Genomic DNA, 24,626 nt, shown 5'->3' on the forward strand with positions numbered 1-24,626 from the left:
CACTTTCTCTTTTTCTTTTTTTTTTTAATCTCATATGTATTTATCTTTTTAAAGCAGAATGTGATTGGGCACTATTTCCATTCACAAGCCTCGCTGAGTTACGAGACCTAGGGAAGAAGCTTAGGGTTTGTTCTTGGTACTTGGAAAAACAATCCACAAGGGGAATTCCTCTGTCAAGTTGTCTTAACTTGTGTTCATCTAAGACTAGTACATGTAGAATTAAAACTACAGGGAATGAAAAAAATTATAAGATAAAACTTAAGCCGTCTTAATTTTCTTCCTTTCTAAACATGTATATCTCAGAACACTTAAATTGACAAATGATTTGGTCTACTGAGGAATCCATCTCAACAGCTAAATACTTCAGACCACAAACTTGACAGTAGATTATACTATGTCTTAAAACAAACGTTCTACCAACCTGTGGGATCAAACCTATAGAATCATAGTATCACAAGTAGAGAGGAATTTTATCTTCCCTCAGATTTCATGCCATAGGTGTTTTAAATGTCAACAAAAATCCTGGAAAATATATTATCAGAAGGAATGAGGGTAAGTGTAAAACACATAGTTTTCTGGTGAAGCTTAGTCTACTTCTTCCATGTGTGATGTGTCACCATTTCCTTCCAGGGTGTCATTTCTTGAGTTACAGCAGCACTGCTATCATCCACAGTAGGATCATCCTCATCAATGCCTAGACCAACCTGGATTATCCTGTAGATTCTGTTAGCATGTGTCTGGGGATCTTCCAGACTGAAGCCAGAAGACAGGAGTGCAGTTTCATACAGCAAGATGGCCGGATCATTCACAGACTTGTCCTTCTTGGCAGCCTCTGCCTTTTGCCATAAAGCTTCAATAATGGAGTGATCAGGATTGATCTCCAAGTGTTTCTTTGCTGCCATGCAACCCATTGTTGAGGTGCCTCTGAGTGTTCATGATTCTCTCCGTGGTTGCTGTCCACCCATATGTGCTTGTGACAATACAGCATGGGGATGCCACCAGTCAGTTTGACGCAACCACCTTTTCAGCCTTTTTCTCCAAAATATCTTTAATTTTACAGAGGTTTTCAAATTATGTCTTTTTCTCTTCCTGTTTCTTTTTCTCCTCTTCATCTTCTGGAAGTTCCAGTCCTTCTTTGGTAATGGACACCAAGGTCCTGCCCTCTAATTTCTTCAGCTGTTGCACACAAAGCTCATCAATAGGCTCAATCATATAGATTACTTATAAGCCATGCTTTTGGAGACGGTCCACAGAGGCCAAGTTGGCAACCTGGTCGTTGGTCTCACCTGTGATAAATAGATGTGCTTCTGGTTTTCCTTCATTCTGGCGCAGTAGTCCTTGAGATGCACCATCTCATCCCCAGAAGTGGATGAGTAGCATCACAACAGCTCTGAAAGCTTCTAGCTTCTTCCAATTTTGAGAGTCTTCATGAATTCTAAGCTCTATATTTTTTGAGAACTGCTCATAAAACTTTCTGTAGTTTTCTTTATCTTCTGCCAGTTCAGCAAATAGTTCTAAACATTTCTTGACCAAATTCTTTCTGATAACTTTGAGAATTTTGCTTTGCTGCAACATTTCACAGGGAACATTTAGAGGGAGATCCTCAGAATCCACTACTCTAATGAAACTCAAGATACTTGGGGATTAACTCCTCACAGTTATCCATGATGAAAACTCTTGTGTACAGTCAATTTGATGTTCTTTTTCTTTCTGATTTCAAGAAGAGCAAAAGGAGTATGTCTTGGAACAACAAGAAGGGCCCGGAATTCCAGTTGTCCTTCAACAGAAGAATATTTTACTGCCAAATATTCTTCCCAGTTGTTGGTTAAGCCCTTTTAGAACTCTCCATATTCTTCATTAGTAATGTCATAAGGATTTCTGGTCCAGATAGGCTTTGTTTTGTTGAGTTCTTCTTGATCAATGTGCATTTCCTTTATCTTCTTCTTGTCTCCATCCTTCTGTTCTTCTTCATCAGAACCAACTTCTCCTTTTTTCAAGCTTGTCATCAGATTCCTTTTCTTCTTTTGCGCTCCCTTCCTCTTTATCTTTTTTCTTCAGCCTCATCCTCACTGACTTCCTTACCATATTCCTTCTCCACAAAGAGAGTAATGGGATAGCCAATAAACAAAGTGTTTTTTCACAATCTCTTTTATTCTTTCCTCCAAATACTCAGTTTGGTCTACTTTCAGATGCAAGATAACCTTTGTTCCATGGCCCACGGTTCACCTGTGTCAGTCCTCACTGTGAATGATTTCTGCCCCCCCCCCCCGAGGATTCCCAGGCATATTGCTCATCATTGTTATACTTGGTGATGGCAGTCACTTTCTCAGCAACCAAATATGCAGAGTAAAAACCAACACCAAAATGGCCAATCATAGAGATACCTGCACCAGCCTGCAGAGCCTCCATGATGGCTTTGGTGCCAGAATTGGCAATAGTGCCAAGGTTATTGATCACATCGGCCTTGGCCATTCCAATCCCAGTATCCACAATAGTGAGGGTGTGATCTTACTTGTTGGGAATGAGATTGGTATGCAGCTCCTTCCCTGAGTCTAGTTTACTAGGATCTGTTAGGCTGTCATATCTGATTTTATCCAGAGCATCTGATGAATTTGAGATGAGCTGTCTCAGAAAGATCTCTGTTCGAATAGAAAGTATTGATGATCAAGGACATTAACTGGGCAATTTCTGCCTGAAAAGCAAAAGTCTTGACCTCCTCCATTGGTTGGTCTTGGGTCTGGGTTTCCTCAGGCATCTTTGCTGAATGACTGCACACAAACTGCGACTAGCCTCACCACGACACTGAAGCAATTCTGTGCTGCTTTTTCTTACAACAAAGCATTGTTGGATGAACAGAGTGATGGCATGGTTGTGCAGGAAAGAGTTTCTCTCGGTTCAGAAGGAGCAGTATGTATGTGTGAACCTGGAGACGGGCATAATCGGCCTTGTACAATATGAAGGGAAAGGAGGTGTTGTCTGTGGGTGTCTGGAATATAATTTCAATTTTAATTGATAAATATTGGTCTTTCTAATGTAGGAAATAGCTTAAAAACAAGAATAAAACTCTAAACCTTTCAAGTGCTTATGAAAAGCTATTTTCTGCTCCTAAGACAGTGGTAGTTTCTTCATTATGCATTCAGAGCACACACAGTAACAATGACTGCATCATGACTGAGATAAGTAGGCTTGTTACCAGAGTCTCTGCCTCTGTTTCTCTCTTATTACTAGTTATAAAGCTGGTTTTTAATTTAAAATTTATTTACTGCATATGATTTATGTGTGGAAGTACTGCTCAGGCCAAGGCACATGTAGAAATTGACTCCTTTAAGAGTCAATTGCCTGCTTCCACTTTGGGTTCTGAGGCTCAAACTCACATCATCAAGCTTGTGCAGTGAGTACTTTCACCTGCTGAGCCATTTCTCCTCAGCTCTCTTCTAAATAAAGCTTGGACTTGTGCTAAATAATAATCAAAAAGGTGAAGTATTGGCAGATAAAAAGGCCAATTGAGAGTAGTCTACATTTGGGCTGCATTTTATTATCTGGAACAGAAATCATGGAAAATAATAGAAAAGTACTTGGTGAGAAGGAGAAAAACAAGTTCTGATATCTGAGGCCTGGCTTGACACTGTCCACTGGGCCTTGGCTTTCCTTGATGGACTTAAGCATCATCACAAAGCAGAAGCTCCAGGCAGCTGTGTTCTGATAGATCAAGACAGAATCAGAGGTCTTCTTAATCAAATCTGAACTCAACTTGGACAAAACAAGAACTTCATCCACCCAGCAGAAGTGCCCAAGCATCCTTCCACAGTGGCCATTCTGCCCTGGCTTCATTCGACCTTTGTAGATAAATCCAGCAACATTGGAAAGGCCTCATATGTGGGACACACCAGACCAAATTGTTATCTTTTATTTACATCCTTCAAATTCCTGGGCTTTGGGTGTCAAGCAGACAACTGGAACCAATTTGCTACAGGATTTTTTGTTTTGTTTTTTTGTTTTTGCTGTAGAAGGTCTCAAAATGACTTACAGTATCTGCAATGACACCAGCAGCTCCTGGGTCAGATATATTCTTGGGTAGCTTCTTCTGGCTTTTGAACAGCTGTGAGCTCTGTACATCTGAGTACCTGTATCCATAGCTCTCAGCACACTGTGACTCCAGTTTACTGTTATCCTGAGCTCACTCCTACACTTGGGAAATGTACCAGGAGAGATAAACCAGTTCTTTTCTATCACTGCTTCAGAGTAGATAGTTAATAGGAGTTTATGGAATATGAAAAATAATCTTGAACTTCAAGTATATAAGCAAGCTTCTTCCATCATTCATTCTGCCTGTGTCCAGTAGATGCTGTTTTGACTTAAGAGCAATACCATCTCCATGTGGCACTTCTCTTTCTGGGACTCAGTGTAGCCCCTTGGTTTCTTTTTTTTTATTATTGTTTATTATTATTAGTTACATTTTATTAACTCTGTATCCCACCTGTATCTGGCTCCCTCACTCCCTCCCAAACACTCCCTTCCTCCCTCATCTCCTCCCTGCCCCTTTCCAAGTCCACTGATTGGGGAGGACCTCCTCCCCTTTCATCTAGCCCTGTTTTATCAGGTATCTTCAGGACTGGCTGCAAAGTCCTCCTCTGTGGCCTAGCAGGACTGCTCCCTTGGGGGGTTGGGAAGGTCAAAGAGCCTGCCATTGAGTTCCTGTCAGAGATAGTCCCTGTTCCCCTTACTATGGGAAACCAATTGGTTACTGAGCTACCACGGGCTTCATCCGAGCAGAGGTTCTAGGTTATATCCATACATGGTCCTTGGTGGAGAAAGTTTCAGAAAAAAACCCTGTGCCCAGATATATTTGGTCCTTGTGGGGCTCCTATCCTTTCCATGTCATACTAACTAACTCCCCTTCTGCCGAAGGTTTGGTTATGAGTCTTAGTATCTGTTTTGAAACACTGTTTGATAGAGTCTTTCAGATGCCTTCTGCGGTAGACTCCTGTCATACATCCAATGCACATCTCATTTGTCTTTCTAAGTGAGGATTGATCATCTTACCCCATGTCTGCTTTCTTGTTCAACAGAGGAATGGATAAAGAAATTGTATTTTTACACAATGGAATACTACTCAGCAGTCAAAAAGGAGGAAATCATGAAATTTGTAGGCAAATGGTGGGATCTAGAAAAGATCATTCTGAGTGAAGTATCCCAGAAGGAGAAAGACAAACATGGGATATACTCACTTATATAGACCTACAAGATATGATAAACATAATGAAGTCTATACACCTAAAGAAGATAAACAAGAAAGCCCCTTGGATTCTTAAAATGCATTTTAAGCAAATCTGTAATCACTGTTTCCCTTCCCTGCTCTCTGCACATCTTTATGGGCTAAGCCAGGGAGAGAATAGGATAGAAACAGCCTAGCAGCGAACTCTGCATGTGTGTAAAACAGCAAGGACACAGAACAGAGTTAACACAAGCCATTTGCAGTGGATTTCTTCCCTTCAAACTTGAAAGCAAACCACATATCCTTTAAAGGCACAAAACTGTTAGGAAAAGGTAAACTGAAAAAAATGAGGGAAATGTGAAGGGATATTCTATCTTTTAACATACTTAGTTTTAATATAGATTATGAAAACAAAAAAGCATTTACTCAATGGCAAATACATTTTAATTAAGACCCTATGTTAGATTTAGTTTATATAGCAAAGTGAAGCAAAGCAGTTAATAAGACCCAGATCCAGCAGTACAGCACTTGCTGGAATAAACCAGCATCACGGCAGAATGGTGTCTCAAGCAAACAGGGAAGCTGTGGGTCCTCTTAAAAATGAAGTAAGCTTCTAAATATGAACCTGAATTACTTTACAGGTTGAATTAGGGTGGGAAGAAGACACTGTTATAAAACTCTTACCTTGTTTTGTTTTTTACTTAAATTAGACATCGAAGGGGGATTACCTAACAAACACCAGGTCACTGGTTGGAGGGAAATATTCAGCATGGAATAGTGTGGAAGCTAACATCCTCGTTCCTAAGGTGCAATTAATACCATTGGTAAACAGTGTAGAAGCCAGCTCTTTATTCTTTTCCATGAATGACTTTAAACCAGTTTGGTTAAACAGTTCAGTGTCATGACAGTGTTTAACAGGAATGTGGAGCAGACCATGTTAAAATGTGGCATTGTCTGCAGTACAGTACGACTAAGACATCCTATGTTTAGCAGCACCTTTTTTTGTAACAGTAAAGGAGCAGTAGAGAAAGTATGGGGAAAACTGAAATGGCTGACGTAGAAGAATAGCACTATTAACTACATTTCCTGGAATAAAATAATCAGGATTCTACAACTGAGTAGGTCAAGATCAAGCTTTTGTTTGTAAAAAGGCTGGTACTACCCTCCACCTGTCAGCAAATAACCATCTTCCTTGGGATTATTTCCATATTTCTAGATGAACTACACACTGCTGCCGTAGCTTTCACACACAGGTCAGATCCTTCGGCAGAACAGAGGAAAGCTCTGGTGTGCGTAGACATGTTCACAGTGAAGTGAGGACCTAACAACTGGGTACCAAATTCAACAAATGCAACTATTCTTTGAAAGGAATGAGTGGTGATTGCAGGTTAAGAGAAACACTGTCCATCCTAGAGCCTGAGTGTCTCAGAGCCAATTCTTGGGATAAAATAGATACACAGCAAGGTGTGTTTATCTGTGATCACAGCTGGACATCTATCTGTGAGAAATACTTTCTAAACTTAGGTCAGAAATTTGTGTATAGTGAACCAGTTCTATAAGTCGTATAGAGCTGATTCTAAAGGAAATTTTTAATTTTCTAAACAGGTAAAATAGCATATACAACTCATTTTTTAAGTGTTTTTCTTGAGTACAGGATAAAAGTATTAAATGTAAAGCCTCTTTAAATGCAAAACTGCTTTACTTATAAATGCCTAACAATATTTGGGAAGAACATGGAATATCCAGGAAACAAAACAAAAAAAATACATTTATTATAACCATTATTTGTTTTAGTAACACACTGATCTGATTGGGTAATCACAGATAGGCATTTTCCTGGGAAAGCTTCAAATCTGTGGGCCTGTGAAGCTAGTTAACAGTCTTATGTATGAGTCAGCACTGAACTCCTGACAGACAGATTTTCTAGCCTCACCTAAGAGCATTGTAGGCTGCTTAACACAGGCAAATGGAAGCTTGGAGAAAGTGTCTTCAGGGTCCTCCTTCACAGGAGATGTGTCATATAAGAAAACATTCGTATCACTTTTTTTGCTTCACGTCATCGCATTTTGCCCTGATAACTTGTCAAGACTTAGCAGAAACTTTGGTTATAAGAAGCACTCGTAGATTCTGTCAGACAGTGAAATTGCTCAGCTTGCTGGGGGGGGGGGGGGGTGACAATAGGGAACTGAAGATAAACAACAGGAGCAGTAGGCAAGGTTAGAAAGTGAAATGGGACAAGTTATAAAAATTTATTTCCCTATGAAATAATTGCACAAGCTGTGTAAACATTTCTTACTAAAACAAAATACTCTGACACACAAAGATTGTACATTTCCAGTGGAACACTCACAGTACAAGATGCCCGTGTTTTCTCTCTCCGGGAGCAAAAGCAAGGAGTCAGCAGATGAATGCTTCCCTGCTTCCTTTGGCAGCAAGCTTCCTCACATTCCCTGGCTGCTCAGTGGGTTTTAAAGCGACATACAACACAACGAAAAACAAAGCCAGGTGGGCAGAATTCTCAGCCACAGGCCTCTAGTTTCCGCACTAGTCTTTCGCATTCCACTTCAGCTCACTCATTCACACACTCACACACGCGTGCGCACATGGCGGCTTCGGCTTGCATACTCCAGTGCAGTGACTATAACAGACACTAGCTGCTAAGAATGTGTTTGTCACAATCAGTGTGGACTGTACGGAGTAGAAAAACCTCTGGAGTTTGGTTACGTTTACCATAATTTATGGTTAAAATTAAAAACTTACAAGAATGGGATTACATTCAGAAATCAAACCTCAGGTCAAGCAATCACACGTATTTACAGTATGTACAGCCTCTCTTTTAGAATGGGGTAGGGATCTAGACAATGTTATTAGAAATTTCCTGAATGTGGGCATTTCTAGTCCCTGTGATTCATAAAGCAAATCTGCTGACTTGGCATTAAGACCCTAAAATTGTGTGATCAAACTGATATATATATATATTATATATAATTATAATAAGGTGTCTGCAGAAATAACATTTACAAACTGTCTATACAGTACACAGTACTAGTACATAGAAAATAGATTCTAACTTTATAATCCCCTTTGTGTAAGGCAAGACTGAATCTGTCCCCAAATTTAGCCAGCCAGAGGTACAAGCAAGAAACAGTGGCCCATGAAAGAATGACAGGTGTCTGGGTATTAAAAACATGGAGATTCCACTGCTTCTCTGTGCTGCACCTGGCCCACTCGATACAGCAGCTACATTTCTGAAGCCTCTCTGTTGGGTGGCAACCACCCCGAACAGCATTTGAAGAGTCCAGGATATAGATGGAGGATTGCAGCTGTACTAGGCCAATTTATGTGGTACTCACAAAAGAATTTATATGAATACTTGTTTGCATGCTATTGCTATTCAAGCAACAGCAATACAAAATATACAAGACAGATCACAAATGGTTGCAATTTAGCGCCCAAAGATTTTGCTTCAGGATGATGCTACACGAGACATGGGGCGGGAGCGCACACGGTCACTGGCGGATGTAGACCTCCCTGCTCCACTCCCCAGCCTCGTCCCTCCTCTTGGGTATGACCTCCCCTTCCTTGCCACAGTAGCGATCCTTCGATTTGTGCCGGCTTCGTTGTTTGTTGCACTCGTTGTGGTCCTGCTCGCGACCAACGTCCCGAGAGCGGTGGCGAGCCTCCCTGTGTCTGTGGCCGTTGCTGCTGTGGCTCTCATCTCTGTGATTATGTTCACGGTGTGGGGCATAGTGGTCCATGTGTTCGTGTGAATAATCTTCCTTTGGCTCCACGTAGGCAGAGTCTCGGCTCTCCTGGGTCTCAGAGTCAAAGGTCTCCTGCCTAGAGAGGCCGCGACCTGTCCCACTGCGGTGGTTTTGATGGGTGGCTGAGGAGGAACGGTGCTGGGATTTCTTGACTGGTTCCAGACAAGGTTCTTCTTCAGCTTGGGAAGCGGACCGGGGAGCAGGGCGATCAGTCCTCTGGTTGCCTTGAGAACCCTGGAGCAAAGGAACACTTGTAAGAGTATCAACGAAGAACACCTAGGGAAGGATCCAAAGTGTCTTGAGAGCAGCGCTGTATAAGCACATCCTTTTGCTCAGTGCCCAAGCGGCTGCAATGAGGCCTGGCCAAGCTCAGGCACGTCACTCCTTTGAAACACCTGGGGGTGGGACACTGCTTAAATTGGACTCGTGTTCCTAGTAACATTTTTATTTTAACAAAGGGACAAGAATGTTATTTTATAGTTATTTTTGTGTGTGTGATTCTAATACCAGTACAGGTGTCTTATACTACAGTCTTAACTCATCTGTTTGAGTAAATGAAAACTCACGAAGATGGGGCATTTATGTGGGAAATGTCCTAGAACCTTAATAGAGGAGACAATGTCCTTAGGTTGGCTGCTAACATTCATTCTCTTGCCTCAGCCCCCCCAAAAGCTAAGGTTAGAGGCATGTAGCTAAATAATCCTTTTAGCCAATTACTTATTAAGCTCCTGGAGCTAGCTCAGCATCATGGTTTTGGAGGCAGGAACACCCAAGGAACTTGCTGGGGTTAGAAAACACAGCAAGAAGCAGAGTGAGAAGGGTTTGACTCCAGCCAGTCTACCCTCTTAGTGGGCTCCAGAGGCTGAGGTGTTTGCAGTGTTTCAGTTCACAGCTCTTGGCTTACAGGTTCACAACTCATACTGCACTGATGGATTTGGTTAAATGGCACATGTGGTTCTTAGTTTAGTGAGCAAAGGACAGTAGAGCAAGCTTGATGTTCCCTCTCAGGGATCAAATTCCAGGGCTCTCAGCGGGGGCAGTCTAGACTCTATGACAGCCATAAAGCAAGTGCTCTTACCTGTGAATTAGAGGCTAGGGTGGGGCTCATAGGTAAAGTTGAGGTGGCCAAAGTCCGGCTGAGGAGAGGGTTGGGGAGGTTACTGCTGGGAGGGTGGGTGGCCTTCCAGTATGCCTCCAGATAATCAGCAAGATGCTCACAAGCATCCTCAAGCTGGTTCTCATCCAAGATCACATCAAATGACTCCTGCTAAAGCAAGCATTTCAGATAGAAAGTCAATACAACGCAGGACCAAGCTCCAGCCTCCCCAAACCCTTAAGTAGAGGAGAGGCCTTGCCCATTGTGTGTTCTTACCCTGACTCTTAGCTTGTATGTGTTTGTGAGAGAGAGACAGAGACAGAGACAGAGAGAGACAAAGACAGAAACAGAGAGACAGAGAGAGTGCTCAAATCCTTAATTAAAACACTGAACAGTTAACTAACTGCTGGAAAATGGACAACTGTCAGCATAATTGGTCAGGCCAATGTAAGGGAATTATCAGTTGTAGGGGAAAAAAAAACCTGATACTATGGTAGAAAAACATGAAAAATCTAAACAATTTAGAAGGGTGCTTGTTCTTGATATAGACTGTAGAAAGCTCTGGAAGCTAATGAGGCAAGATTAGGTCATACACTTTGGCAGAAAAAAACCTGAACTACCGACATTTTGACATTATCCAACCTTAACACTTCAGTGTGGGGAGAGGTCAGTAAAAGAAGTGGTCTTTTACTTTTGGAGATTTAAAATTATTGATCAAGAAATTTAACATACTTTAAACCAATCAAATTCATAATTGTAACTTTTATAGCTTCTGAAATAGTACTTGAATGAACACTTCTATAGGCCCAAAGCAGGAGTGTGTTTCTGGGAAACTTATTGTTTAAAAATTTGGTTGGGGAAAAGAGTTTGTGCAACCATGAGGGTCCTAGTTAGAATCTCCAGAACCCATACCAAAGCCAGAGGCAAAGCATTGAGGTTTTGTAATCCAGCACTCCTACAGACATGAGAATACTGGAAATCAGGCAGCCAGATAGCCCTGGTATACACACTGGCCAATAAGACACTGTATCTCAAACAAAACTGAAGGTGGGGACTAACACCCATGGTTGTCCTCTGACCTCTATGTAAGCTGTGGTAGGCATGCTCACACAGGCATTCTCTATTATTATTTATTACAATTTATTCACTTTGTATCCCAGCTATAGTCCCCTCCCTCATCTCCTCACAGTCATGCCCTCCATCCCTCTTCTCCCCATAAGCTCCTTCCCTAATCCACTGACAGGGGAGGTCCTCCTCGCCTTCTATCTGACCCTAGCCTATCACTTCTCATCAGGACTGGCTGCACTGTCTTCCTCTGTGGCTTGGCAAGACTGCACACCCTAGGGGGAGGTGACCAGACCCACTTGGAAACTGAGCAGCCTATGGGCTTCCTCTGAGAAGGGGCTCTAGGTCCTCCCTATGCATGGTCTTTGGTTAAAGTATCAGTCTCTGCAGGCCCCCCTGGGCCCAGATATTTTGGCTTTTTTGTTCTCTTTGTAGAGCTCCTGTCCCCTCCATGTCTTTCTATCTCCCCCTTCTTCCATCACACTAGCATTCTTAAACACAAAAATCAACATTTAGTTTGACATGGTCCAAGTCAATTTCTCAGACACTTGTTAAAATGAGAAAATAGGTTGCCTGAAGCTAAAAGTAGATAAGAACCAGACTCCAAATAGGTCCATCTTAAAACCATAATCCTTTATCAGAAAGTGAGGCCTGCACAGGATGCATGTAGCATTGGAAGGGTGATCATTACGTGGCCTACACATGCTCAATAATGCATGGTCACACAAGCTGTGGCATACTTTACTTCTTTGGAATGAATGCCATTGTAAGTGAGGAGAGTCTCTTCCCGTAGGCATGTAACTGTAGTTTTAAAAATGCAGCTCTGATCTCTTCAACTGTTTGTACCATGTAGATAACTTACCGGAGGACATTGGGCCAGTTTATCAGCTGCTACCATCTGGACATTGAGGTGCTTTGCTTGAGATTTCCCTCGAGATTTTATTAACCTTTGTAAAACCTGGAAAAGGTACAGGCTTGTAACAGAGGAACTTGTTCTTAGGTAAGCTACAGAGTATATTCTAGACTACTTTATAATACATAGTCCTGGATGAACAACATATATAGTTGAGGAAATACAAGATAGAGATTAACCACAAAATTAGCATGCTTGTATAAACGTCTTGCAGGCTTTAAGCACTAGTATAAAGCTGAGGTTGAGTCTTTTCTAGCCTAATAGTTCTCAAACTTCCTACCTCATGACCTATTTAAGTTTAGAAAAAAAATCTTGAACCTGAGCCACTGTAGTATAGGAAATATTTCTAATATCAGAAATCTTAGCACTGTTACTCATTTTAAACTAAATCTGGCACATATTAATATAACTCGGTTTTTAAGAAGTCTGAACGATGTGCTTCTCCATGCAATCTGCTAAAATGAACAGTTCTCTTGATACTTGTAAAGAGATCATTACAGACTGTTAAATAAAGGGTGGTGTTCCAGCTGTGCCTCTTCAGAGAGTAGGTGGCATTCTTCAATACTATGCTTACGTCCAGCAAGTACCTGTGGCCATGAGGACTCAGGACCCACATGGGCAGCCTAATGTACCACAGTAAGAATACAGTCCTGAACTCAGTGGCAGACTCTGTGAGGCAGGGGAGAGGGGAAAGCCATGCCAGGCCACAGAGGAAGACAATGTAACTAGTCCTGATGAGACCTGATAGGGTAGGGTCTGAGGGAAGGGGAGGAGATCCTCCCCTACCAGTGAACTAAGGGAGGGGCATAGGGGGGAGAAGAGGAAGTGAGGATGGGATTGGTAGGAGATGAGGAAGGGGGCTACAGATGGGACATGAATTGAATATATTGTAATAAATGATAATAATAAAAAAGAAGAGAAAAAAAAGAATATAGTCCTGTGGTCTGGATGGAAATTCAACTGGACCTTTCACTATTCATGACTTGTAAAGTCATTCATGGCATTCTATATGGTCTATACATTTATATGCTTCATTGTTTAATACCATTGGCAACATATACTTCTTTTAAAGAATCTGAATGATCTTAGGGACAGATCTGCTAAGTACTTAGGTCCGAAAGAGCATCCTTTCGGTAGTTCTGAGAACAGGAGCTCACAGCGTGGTGGCTTCAGCATTTCTCCTTGAGACAGTTTAACTTGGGCAGTAGCTGAACATTCTCTTTCATCACACACAGCGTTAAACAGTTTGTTACTACTGCATCTTCACATTCTTATGTGAAATTGGCTTTGAGTTGTTTGTAAGTATGAGAATAAAAGGATGAATCCCTGCTCCCCTCTACATTCATGCTTAGACTCCCAGCAGCTTTCCCACCACGTGTGCAGATGTCAAGAGTGTTGAAAGGAAATGACATCCTAGTTTTCTCACAGAAGCAGTTTCCACATTACAAACCCTCTGAAGTCATTTCAGTGACCCCTGACCTACACTCTAAGACCACTGCTCAGAGACACCACCCTAACCATGCTGACAGTTCCCCTAAAACTTCTTGACTAATGTGGATTTTTTCAAAACCTCTGTGTCCATGATAAAGGCATAGCCTGTGAGTACGGGAAAGAGAGCAGAGCACATGCCACCTGCATCTGAATATAGAAGACAGGGCCAGCACACTTACCTTAGGAGACGAGATCTTTACATACACTATGATAGGGGCCAAAGAGGTCTTGCTGAGCTGAGCTGGGTGGTTAATCGTATCCGCGTCAAGGACTACCAGTTGCAGTGTTCTCGCAAGTTCAAAAATCCTTTCAATCTCACTCTGAACTTCCGCTGCGAAGGATTAAACAGAGCTCGTTCATTCAAAGGAAACATTTTTAACTATAATAAGCTGGAATAAATGGCACACGATTTCTTATCTAGAGTGACATCAGGCCAAGCTGCTATTTTAATGATTATAGCTGATGTGACCAATAAAAGGTGTCCTTTGGCAAAGGCTGTTTCCTCACACCTTTAGTACTTTAGGAATTGTTCTTTCAGACAGCACCAGACGAACCATCTTTCTTTGCTCATGAGTTTACCTGTGTTGGGCCATCTGTTATGTAAAAATGTGCAACATAAAAAGACAGATGAAGAGTACCTTTTAAAGACTTGGCCCAAACCACACTTTTCTCATACTTTCCACCAGGGAAGACACGGTCGTAAGTGTAACCTCTTCAGTCTATTTAAAGGTAACTGTGGGTATGCTTTCAAGGTTGACCATTCATGTGTTCTTCCCTGGGGAGGACCACTGTCCAGTTCCCAGCTTTTGTCAGTTGTCATAGTTCTTTATGTAGGGTTGGGGTCTCAGTTGGGCTTTTCTCCCTCCAGTTAGGCATATTCACTGGTGTCCTCCATGTTTGGCTCACTTTTGAGCAGTAGAGTTGGTGACTTTACAGGTGTAGCTTCTGATATTACTGGGAATATATATATATATGTATATACATACGCGCCTACAATAACAGTAAACAGTAAATAACAGTAAACAGTAAACAGGTCTCCTCAGTTTACTGTTATTATTTACTATTATTGTTTACAATAACAGTAAACAGGTCTCCTCAGTTGAACGTCTGTAATAATGAGAATACTGTCCACACTGCTTAGTGTGGTGGCTGCTAGCCAGGTGTGGGTACTTAGCACTTAAAATGTAGCTATTCTGAATGAAAAAAAAAACGAATCTTAAATTTTAATAATGTAGTATTGAACTGTAAAACACAGCATGGAGTGTGTAGTTCTGACTGCTGGTGAGAGGGTCAAGTCTATGAGTCTCTGTCACACCAGTCATCTGGGGCCTATGAATGCTTCAGTTTCTTTGATGGATGCATCTATATTAATGGCATAACATTTGGGGGGATGATTTTAACACATACTCTTCTAGAAAGTGCAAGTCAGTAACTGTATCAAATTCTTTACTTGGATGCTTTGAGAAACTGCAACCTAGTCACTTGAGATACTAACTGCAGAATGATCTTTGGTCACACAGCACTCCGATACAGTCTTACGACAGTAAATACTGCATATTCTGTCTGACCACGCTCTTAGGTGACTAGTTTATAAGAAGCACAGGGAACAGAATTGAATCAATGATAACAGTGTAATGCAGAAAAATTCAGACCATCAAAATCCTTCAGAATAAGTAGCCCAGTTTTTTTTTTTTCAAGAAAAAAAATGTAAAAAAATAAGAGATTTGAGAGACTGAACTACAATATATGGTCTGTATTCAGATAGTAGGTTATATATAATAACCTTGGTGAAATATGTCAGCAGTTTGCTTCCCTATGGTTCATGTATGGGAGGGTGAAGATTCTACATAAAACAATACTGGCTACAAGTAGCTCTTCAGCTTTGCAGCTACGTGATGAAAGTGTCCCTAGCACTATACATTCTGTGCTGTCACTGGCTGGAATATCAGTTCCTCCTAGAGGCCTTCCTTGTATCCAATAATGCCTTCCTCATTTTATTCTATGCTCCCTCAGTTCATGAGCCACTGACCAACCATCTGCTATTTTCAGTTCCATATTTTGTGTTCTTTGCTTCAGTGAGTCTGGCACCTTGGATACGGCCCAGCAAGAGTCTCTTTTTTTTTCCTTTTTTCTCTTTCCTATTGCCTTAAGAATAAGCCAAGGAGCTTTAGCAAGCTCTTTAATGCCTTACCCTACCTTCATATGGTTTGCCTTCTAGCTCCCTTTTCTTTAAACCATACAGTTTAACCAAAGTGACATGTTTTCCAGAAGCTTCTTATAATCGTCACTGTCTAAAGTCATCACTTCATCGCCTTCTCAACCCCACTCCCTTCTATGTGCTTCCAAGCTTCACGTTTCAGCTCAGGATGCCTCCTGGGAAAGCCTTCCCCATGGCTTACACCTACTGCAGCATCGGCTCTTTGGTACAGCTTCATCACAAGAACACGTATTTCCTCTCTGTATAGCATGGCTCCTATTTGCCTTATTGCTCTTCTAAGCTCTTGGGTGCAGCGGCTATATCAAATCCATCCTTCCAGCTTTAGACTTTGGCATGTGTTTGGTACCTAGCACATGCTTAACAAAAATACATGAGTAGAAGAGGCATTCAGAAAATTGTACAACCAATAATTGTAAAAGCCTTGGCAACCTATACCAGTCTATCCTGATGTTGGTTTAGTTGGTCACTGTAAATAAACTGCTGATTTTGTTTATTGGTTAAATCTATGAAATGATCATTTTGTAACAACTTTGAGTATCAAATAAAATAAGATTACTATAAATGAATATGAGCACATTTTTCTTTAAAAAATAAAAAGACAGATGGGGTGTCGTCTTGTGGCCCATGGTACTTTTGAACTTAGAATCTCTGCCTGAAGTGCTGGGGGTTTCAGGTTTTGCACTGTATTTACGTCCCTAACATACCTCCAGAGCTGTGTCACTAAATACTCATCACTGAGGGCGCATAGGGCAGGAGACAATACAGAGGCTGTTTTTATATGTGTGTTTTTATACATGTGCCCACAGAGGCCAGACGAGGGTATGGGATCCCTTGTAGCTGGAGTCACAAGTGATCGTCAGCTGCCTAACATACTAGGAACTAAATTCCAGTTCTCTGAAAGAGCAGCAAGTACCCTTATTCATACTCCCAAAACAGAATCTTATGAAGTATTACTAAAGTATAAAATGTTATTATTTATATAATTATAGTTCAGGGTAACTGAAAAATTTCTGTGCTAAAACCCTGCCTCCTAAAGGCTAAACATATTTAACAAAGAATTAGGTGAATGTAAACATATCCCACAACTTATAAAAATGTTTAAAACCAAGAACCTAACAATATAGTACTTAAAAAGTGTACCAGTAATTAAAACACCAAGCAATGCTTCAGCAAGCTATAGCAGCTGCTAGAGGGTCTGAATTTTACCTTATTGTATGCTAGTGAACAATTTTCTGTAAATAAATTAAAGTCCCTACACTGCTTTTACAAATGAAAATATTGATGCAATTCAGCGGACAGATAGGACTTGACTTCCTCTGTTATCAGTCTTGATACATAAATCATACTGTTTTGAATATGATTTCATCACTGATGTAAATATTCAGTGAACATTACCAAAATAAACCACAATGCTGATAGCTGGTGGAATGTTTTGACCTAAGTGTCAATATTAATGATTTAATATATGCAATATTAAATCATTAAGAGTATAGACTAGGTCTTGACATCGATTTTTCTGTATGGTACTTGGAGTTATTCTCTAGTCAGATCTGCTCACTGATACTGTTAGGTGAGGAATATTTAAACAGCTTAAGCCCAATGGTACTGGCTGACTTACCTAAGCTTGACCTTGTGTTGGATCTTTCTATTATTGCATGCTTACTGGGATTGTTTAATACTGAGCGTTTGGCGAGGGAGATGTCAGCAGTGACTCTTGTAATGGATATCCTGTTGGGGAAAAGAGAAAATACCAAGATTGTTAATCTAATAAAACAGAAGTGCATGTCCAAGACTTAAGGGATAAATGTCACGTAGGTATATACACAAGGGTTGCAGAGATGACTCAGCAGTTAAGAGCACTTGTTCTGCACTCACAGGTCGGGCTTGTTGGCTTCATGTTGCCCTCTAAGACATTCTTGCTGAGTATTTTATACAGAAGACCTTTGTTAGAGCATATGGTTTAGTCACTGTATGGTTTTCTCAGGCCCTTATGGTGGTTCATAACCACCTGTAAATCCAGTTGCAGGAAACCCAGTGCCCTCTTCTGACCTCCAGGCACCAGGCACACACATGATGTACAGACATACATGTAGACAAAACCCTCACAGTCAATAAATATAAACTCGAATTACACATGTGTAAGTATAAATACACACCTATATTCACATGTGTGTGTGTATACACATGCATGTTTCAAAACAGACTTATTAGGATAGGTAAATTTATATTATGCATTAGCAGGAAATGGTACCAAGTCTGATTAAATTGTCCCTGAAATTGGAAAGAAATTCACATTTGCTAATGAAAAAAAAGAAACTACCAGCAGACTCATTTAAAACTTTGTGTTACTGTAAACAAAAACAAAAATTACTCTTAAAATAAACTAAGATTCCTAACTGTAATCTTATTCCCGGTACAGTGCTAAGACACCATGAAGGAGAAGGTGGCAGACCAGCCTTCCTCCAGAGAACTGAGAGTCTAGTGACAGATGGAGAACGAACATAGACTCAGATGATGACAGTATGATACGGAGGACACATACAGGCTATGATAGCAGTAACATGTTGAAAAGGTTTCATATGGGTAGAAATAATGTATGTGGGAGCTGAAAGTAGGAAGTAGCTTGTACTTGGGAAAGTTGAATACTCGGGGAATATTCAGAGGCAGTAGGAAAAATGTGAGACAAAATGAAAGACTAAACAGTATCCACAAAGAAGCTGGTGACAGTAAGACTAAAACCAAGCAACTTGGTTTGAAAGTCTGATTCAAAGTCAGAGCATCAGGGGGCCTGGTCAGAATTCTTTGTCTATTTGGCATAAAACCTCAGACTCACCTATGGGCAATAAAGCAGCAGGCCCTGCCTAGTGGACTGTAGTCAGAGAAGGGGGCTGGGAACATCAGATGGCAAGGGAAAAATGATTCTGAATGTTGAGTCCTTGTACTGCTTCCCCTTGATCTTTCGGAAGCCCAGCTTATATTTATTACGTTTATATTCTCTAGTTGTTAGAAAGGACTTTTCTAGACAAGCCACACAGTGACTGAACCGTATGCTCCAACAGCGGTCTCCTATATAAAACACTCAGCAAGAATGCCTTACAGGGAAACACGAAGCCAGCAAGCCCAACCTGTGCGGACAGCCCCCTGCTTCCTTAAATATAAGAGCACCATGAGGCATCTTTGTAAATGTCTTACAGGAGAGGCTACGAAAGAAACAACTATTAGGAAATACATTGAAGGCTAAATTATATTCATAGAACTGAAACAAAATTCATGTTTAAAACCTCAGAATAAGAAGGCTTTTGGAAATTAGAAAATGACAGTAGAAATCAAGAGGGTAAGAGGATGAAGTTAAGGGCTTCCCTGAAAGAATAAAAACAGAGACAAAAACAAACAAAAAACAGGAAAGTAAAGTTTGAAAGGTAAAGAATAGTACAGCAGTTCAAATCCTAAATAGTTATGAGCTAAAAATTAATACCAGGATTAAAATGATAGATTTTTATATTACAAGCATCTAGCACCAACTAAAATCCATACCAGATATAAATCTCATTGCACTTAGGAACCAAAACCCCAAAAAAGCTTCCAGAGGAAAATAGGACTTCAGATTTCTCAAGAGCAAGAGTCGGGCCAGTACAAAGCAAAAGTCTTGACAATCTCCTGGTCATGGCCAAGTGCCATAGGGCTAACTTGTCTAGAAAGGATGAAGCATGTGGACTTCTAGTTCAAGGGCAGCCCCAGCTACATAGTGAGACCCAGTCTCAAAAGCAGCAAAAGCCTTAACCATTCACACCATCAGTTAAGTGGGTTGATTAAAGACCTTTTTAGACATTCCAGAAAATCATTCTAGGGATATGACTGAAGGATGTAGTTGACTGGAATAGAGGGTGAATCTGGAGAGATGATAAAGGATCAAGGATAGAGGAGCACCAATCCAAAAGCTAGTGGAAGAAATCTCTAAGGGATCCCTAAGGTGGTAGAGAGTATACCAGGATATTAGCACAAAATGATCTCATGTACTTGGGGTGAGATGGTATGGCAGAGTGGCATCATTGGGGGAGCTCCAGCTGTGCCTCATATAATAGGATTCCTAAATACCATTCCTAAAGTGCGTATTTATGCCTGCTTTATCTTCACATGGGTCAGGTGTATTTATTTGGGCAACATAGTGAGATGATCCTTCCACATCCCAGTCTTATAAAAAAAAAAGTTCTTTGTATAGAATTTAAATTCTTATAGGGAGCAAAGATGGAGAAGGAGAAGCAGACAGATACCTGATATCAGTGTGGCAAGCACCATTTAAGAATTAAGGTGGGTTAGTGAGGATGGAGACGGAACCTGGAAGGTATAATTCTAGTGTTCAGAAATTTTGAACTGCCCATTAACGTGGCATGTAGACTTAGAAGGAAGGAGTCTTAAGAATAGTGAGGGAAGAAGATTCCAGGCAGAGGAAGAGAGAGAACCTAAGTAGTTCACATCTTAGTACTACATTGAGGTGGGACCCACATGATGCTGATGTCCAAAGGTCTAGTTATGAGCCTCCAGCAAGCTCATGGCACTCGCTGGGAGGCAGCTGCCCTACGATGGGGCCCATCATGGGACACAGGGGTGACTCCTCTCCTACTGCCTGGGTGCTGGCCTTTTTAGGCTGCACATGGTGGCACTTTGAATCTGCACCCAACTAGTTGAAAAGCAAAAGGCAAACATTCTGGGGCTAATTAGGTTTAGAGTAGTGGTTCTCAACAGGGGCAGATCGTCTAAATCACATTAAGCACCTGGGGAAAGAGATGCCCACATCTTAACCTCCGAATTTGGTTTAAGTCAAACTAGGATATAGACCGTTAGGAGGGTTGTTGTTCTTTTGTCAAGATGTACTCTGTGTCATCCAGGCTTGAGCTCTTGCTGCTGAAGCCTCCTGAGTACTAAAACTACAGGTGTGTGTCACTAAATCTGGTCTCTTCCCTGCCCCCCCCCCCCCATGTACTTTAGGTAATTATGTGGTGCAGCCAATATATACAACCATTAACTTTGAAGGCATTGTCTCACATCTAAGTAAATTTCCTACACCAGAAAATGAAGTAATGTAATGTTTCCCAGGATTATTGATTTCCAATCAGACTCCTTCACAGAACATTTTGACAGTAGTGCCTAATATCCCTGGAGCAATTCAGGACATGGTCCAAACAGTTCGGGGCTGACAGCTGACATTTTGAAAGTCACCAGTGAAGAAAGCCAGCTTTACCCCAGATGGTAGCTTGCCTTCTTCACTTGCTTTTTAATACATCTGTTCCTGTCCTGGATGTTACAGAGATTGCTTTACTTACATCACAGAACTCATCATCTCAGATCTAGCTGCTCTGGTATGCGACAGAAAGAAGAGCTCTTCTTTGATGCCACACACAGACTGTTTCACAGCCCACAGTGCTTCTCCAGAACTCCCACAAATGATCTTAACTGTGAGGGCTTACTACCATAACTCTGGATAGCCTAGAACCTTTGCATTGGCCACATGTCCCATTATATTCCTCCCTTGTGGCCTTAACATTTAAAAAACAAGTAACTAATTTAGTGGATTTTAAAGAGTACTTCAGTTATTTTTTAGACCGTCCTGTGTACATTCTGACCTGAGGCTTCTGACAAGTTTCCACTCTGTATGTCTTACTTTGTCAATATTAAAGATATTTAATGAGACAGTTGCTCTGCATATGCTCCCACGAGTAAAGGTGAAACTTTTACATCCTATGAAATTCATCTTTACGGGTTCTGACTTCTATTGGGAACCCTTAATACATGGTCACAGGCCTAGAATGTTTAAGTGCAGCACCTTGTTCAAGATGAGCAAGGCAAGTTCATCAGGAATGGCACATGGAAAATACTTTTGCCTACATTCTGTTGTTTGGTTTATTTGTGTCCCGGATGAAATCAGCCTTATGAATCTGGATCTCAGATCCATAGAATATAGATCTGAAATCCAGATTCATAAATGCTGAGGATTGTACAGAAATAATTAAGTCCAGGCATCCTACTTGTGCATTTTCCACATTTAGAAATGAGTACTTCATTCATTCATTCATCCATCGACACCATAGGACCCACTTTAGCAAAATTTGGGAGTTATGCAGATAGTTCCAGAATGCCATAAATGACAGAACCCCCTCCCCCATAAAAGTTAAATAAAAGTCAAACTAGGGCCATTCAAAGCCTGTCTTTTCTGGCACAAATGATCAAATATTTCAAAAAGTTTTGAAAAAAAAGTCTAATGACATTTGGCTCCTTAGACCTTTGATATACTCTTTTGTACTTTTGAAACACAGCTGAAATGCTGTCTTCCTGTTTCTTTCAGTTCTTTGCATCATCAGTCATGGATCAGTTGTGTTGTAAGAGTTTTCCTGACCTGTGCAGGCATAGTCCACACAACACTGCATAGGAATCTGAAAGACACTGAAACCTGCAGGTGTGGCCAGCTGTTTCTGTTGTTAGCACAGAGAAGGAAGGACACGGCAAGGAACCAGAGTTAGCATGCTGGCAATGCAGACATGCATACTAGCACTGCGTGCTTTCAGGTCACTTGTTTTCCAGTCTCAGTTTAAACCTTGAGGTTTTACATTCTATATTTTTAGCATGTTTCTGACAGGTTAGGGATTGGTTTGCTATGACACCTGTTGATTGTTTGATTCTGGTTCATCTTTCAGTAGTTACATCTGCTTTCTAATAGCTCTGTGATTGCGGGAAATAGTTTCCTTTAGTTCAGTTTGATCCAAATAAATATTTGTCATGTTTGAGTAGTATGTTTGTGTCTGGGATACTGTAGTTACTGTGCCAGTGTCCATAAACTGAAGTTGACCTGAGCTCTGCTGAGTAGCACCCGCCCCCCCTGCGTTTATGATCTGCTGGCCATACTGCTTCCTACACAAACTGTTTCTTTTATTCACTTTCCTCCTCTTCCAAAAGACATGTACCATTTCCTCTCTCTTATAGACCTTTTTCTTCCATGAAGCTAAGGTTCTTACTTTTTTTTTTTTTCATGGTGAAGAGGGAAAAGATTGAGTCACATCTCATAAGCAGGACTTTCTAGTTTTGTCCCAGGTTATTAATGTCCATTTTCCGTGTAGGCCCTCGGAGTTTTCTAGTGGGCTTGCTTTATACATGATGCTGTATCACACCTCAACATCTTAGTTCCCTCTCTACTGGCCACGCCCTCGTCTGTTTCAGTTGGTGACATCTTAGCAGAATTAAATTCCTTCTAGACTGGGACATTTTCAAATATGTCAGTTTCTCCTTCTCTGTACTACCTGTACACTGTGAACATACACGTGCTGGGGTGCCCTTTTAATTTTATTCTACTTTTCTGTACAAGTTTCAACTTGAAATTCATGCACATGCTCTTCATCACTGTGTCTACATTTCTCTATTAAAGAATACATGGCTGACAATGATTCAATGCTCAACTCTCTTTTCATATTGACTACTTCTTCAGACACCAAGAATGCCAGAGTTCACAAGACATTGAAGTACCCTGGCCTCACATTCTAGTTGGAGAATGGTAACAAAAAAGTCATACACATAAAAATACTACGGAAAGATGGAGAAGGGAGAGAGACCATGTACCAGGAGCGTATGTGGTGAAAAGTTCCTACCAGAGGGAACAGCAAAGAATAGCCAGCCAGTGGTGTGGCATGGGCCTGGCTGGCTGGAGCACAAGTAATGCTAAGAAAGTCAGTGTCAGGGAAAGTCTAGCTGGAGTGGATATGAAAGGGAAGGAGAGCGAGTCCAGTATGTACAATCCAGAGAATTCTGCCCTGAAGAAAGGGGGAAATGAGGCAGCTGGGTAGGAGGTGGGAGAGGTGTTAGGTCAAGTGTGAGGTCAGCTGCAGCTCACGTGGTCTCCACTAAGACAGGAAATACTGATAAGGAGAAGGAAAAGAACAATACGAACAATGTCTGGGGATGTGGCTGAGTATCCAGGTGGCTGTAAGTTAACTGCTACTAAGAAAAGCACAGAAAAGGGAAATGCAGCACATCCAGGCAGACACGCAAGCAGGGATACATGTAGCAGGCATAACTCTGTCTTCTCTTGGCTTCTAATCTACCTGCTTCCAGAGAGAATCTAGCTATGAAGCCTAGTCTGGCTCTATTCCTCTGCCTCAACTCTGGTGCTGCCGTTACAGGCATGTGTCAGTCCCAGCTTGCCTCTTTCCTTAATGAAACCAGAATACAAGTTTACTAGGGGAAAGTGCAGTGAGAAGAGGTGCAAGGTCTATGGAGTGAGAAGATGATGGGAAAGTCTTGGAAGGGTGGGAACATGAACAGAGGAAGGCGTGTTTATGATTATCTGGGCAGTGAGGAATGCTGGCTCAGGACTTGAGGGTGAGGCAATGAGCAGAGGTGGGGCCACACTGAGCTTGTCGATGCAGGTCCAGGGACCAGAGCATCCCGGGTTGAAGATGTACACCACAAACACAGGATCGGACTGCACTAAATGAAGCCCACTTCCTGTCAGAGAACAGAAAACAACTGATGCTTGGGATCTTCCCCACAGGTTTGGAACCTCTTCAAGACAAAAGCACACAAGACTAGCATTGTAAAATACTTACCGCCCTTCAAATCTGTGTTTTAAAAAATCAAACAGTGCTTTTTGCATCATATCCGTGACCTGCAATTGAATAATAAATTAAGTTAGAAAAATAAAAAATTGTTGCTGGCTCAGGAGAGATGGCTCATAGATTAAGAGCACTGGTTGCTCTTCCAAAGGTCCCAAGTTCAATTCCCAACAACCACATGGTGGCTTTATGTGGGGGTCTAGTACCATCCTCTGTCATTCAGGCAGAACACTGTATACATAATAAAATATATTTTAAAAAATTGTT

At 41.3% G+C, this 24,626-nt stretch overlaps 1 protein-coding gene and 1 pseudogene across 12 annotated transcripts in view; both read right to left on the reverse strand.

The window, feature by feature from the left end:
* Positions 1 to 9: 9 nt before the first annotated feature.
* Positions 10 to 4,312, reverse strand: LOC110541718 (heat shock protein HSP 90-alpha-like; annotated as a pseudogene).
* Positions 4,313 to 6,049: 1,737 nt separating this feature from the next.
* Cacnb2 (calcium voltage-gated channel auxiliary subunit beta 2) overlaps positions 6,050 to 24,626 on the reverse strand; it is a 391,015-nt gene continuing 372,438 nt past the window's right edge. For 7 of the 12 annotated variants that reach the window (XM_060372288.1, XM_060372284.1, XM_060372292.1 and 4 more), the window contains 6 exons: positions 24,354 to 24,412; positions 17,381 to 17,490; positions 13,724 to 13,875; positions 12,003 to 12,098; positions 10,058 to 10,243; positions 6,050 to 9,213 (listed from right to left, as the gene is read on the reverse strand). In XM_060372288.1, coding sequence (XP_060228271.1) covers positions 8,725 to 9,213; positions 10,058 to 10,243; positions 12,003 to 12,098; positions 13,724 to 13,875; positions 17,381 to 17,490; positions 24,354 to 24,412 — 1,092 coding nt within the window. In that variant the 3' untranslated portion in view covers positions 6,050 to 8,724. Of the gene's footprint in view, positions 9,214 to 10,057; positions 10,247 to 12,002; positions 12,099 to 13,723; positions 13,876 to 17,380; positions 17,491 to 24,353; positions 24,413 to 24,626 lie in introns of all 12 variants that reach the window. The other 5 variants (XM_060372287.1, XM_060372283.1, XM_060372285.1 and 2 more) reach the window with 1 other exon arrangement.

Source organism: Meriones unguiculatus, chromosome 19 (assembly GCF_030254825.1).
Source record: "Meriones unguiculatus strain TT.TT164.6M chromosome 19, Bangor_MerUng_6.1, whole genome shotgun sequence".
In the NCBI taxonomy this organism is placed as follows: domain Eukaryota; kingdom Metazoa; phylum Chordata; class Mammalia; order Rodentia; family Muridae; genus Meriones; species Meriones unguiculatus.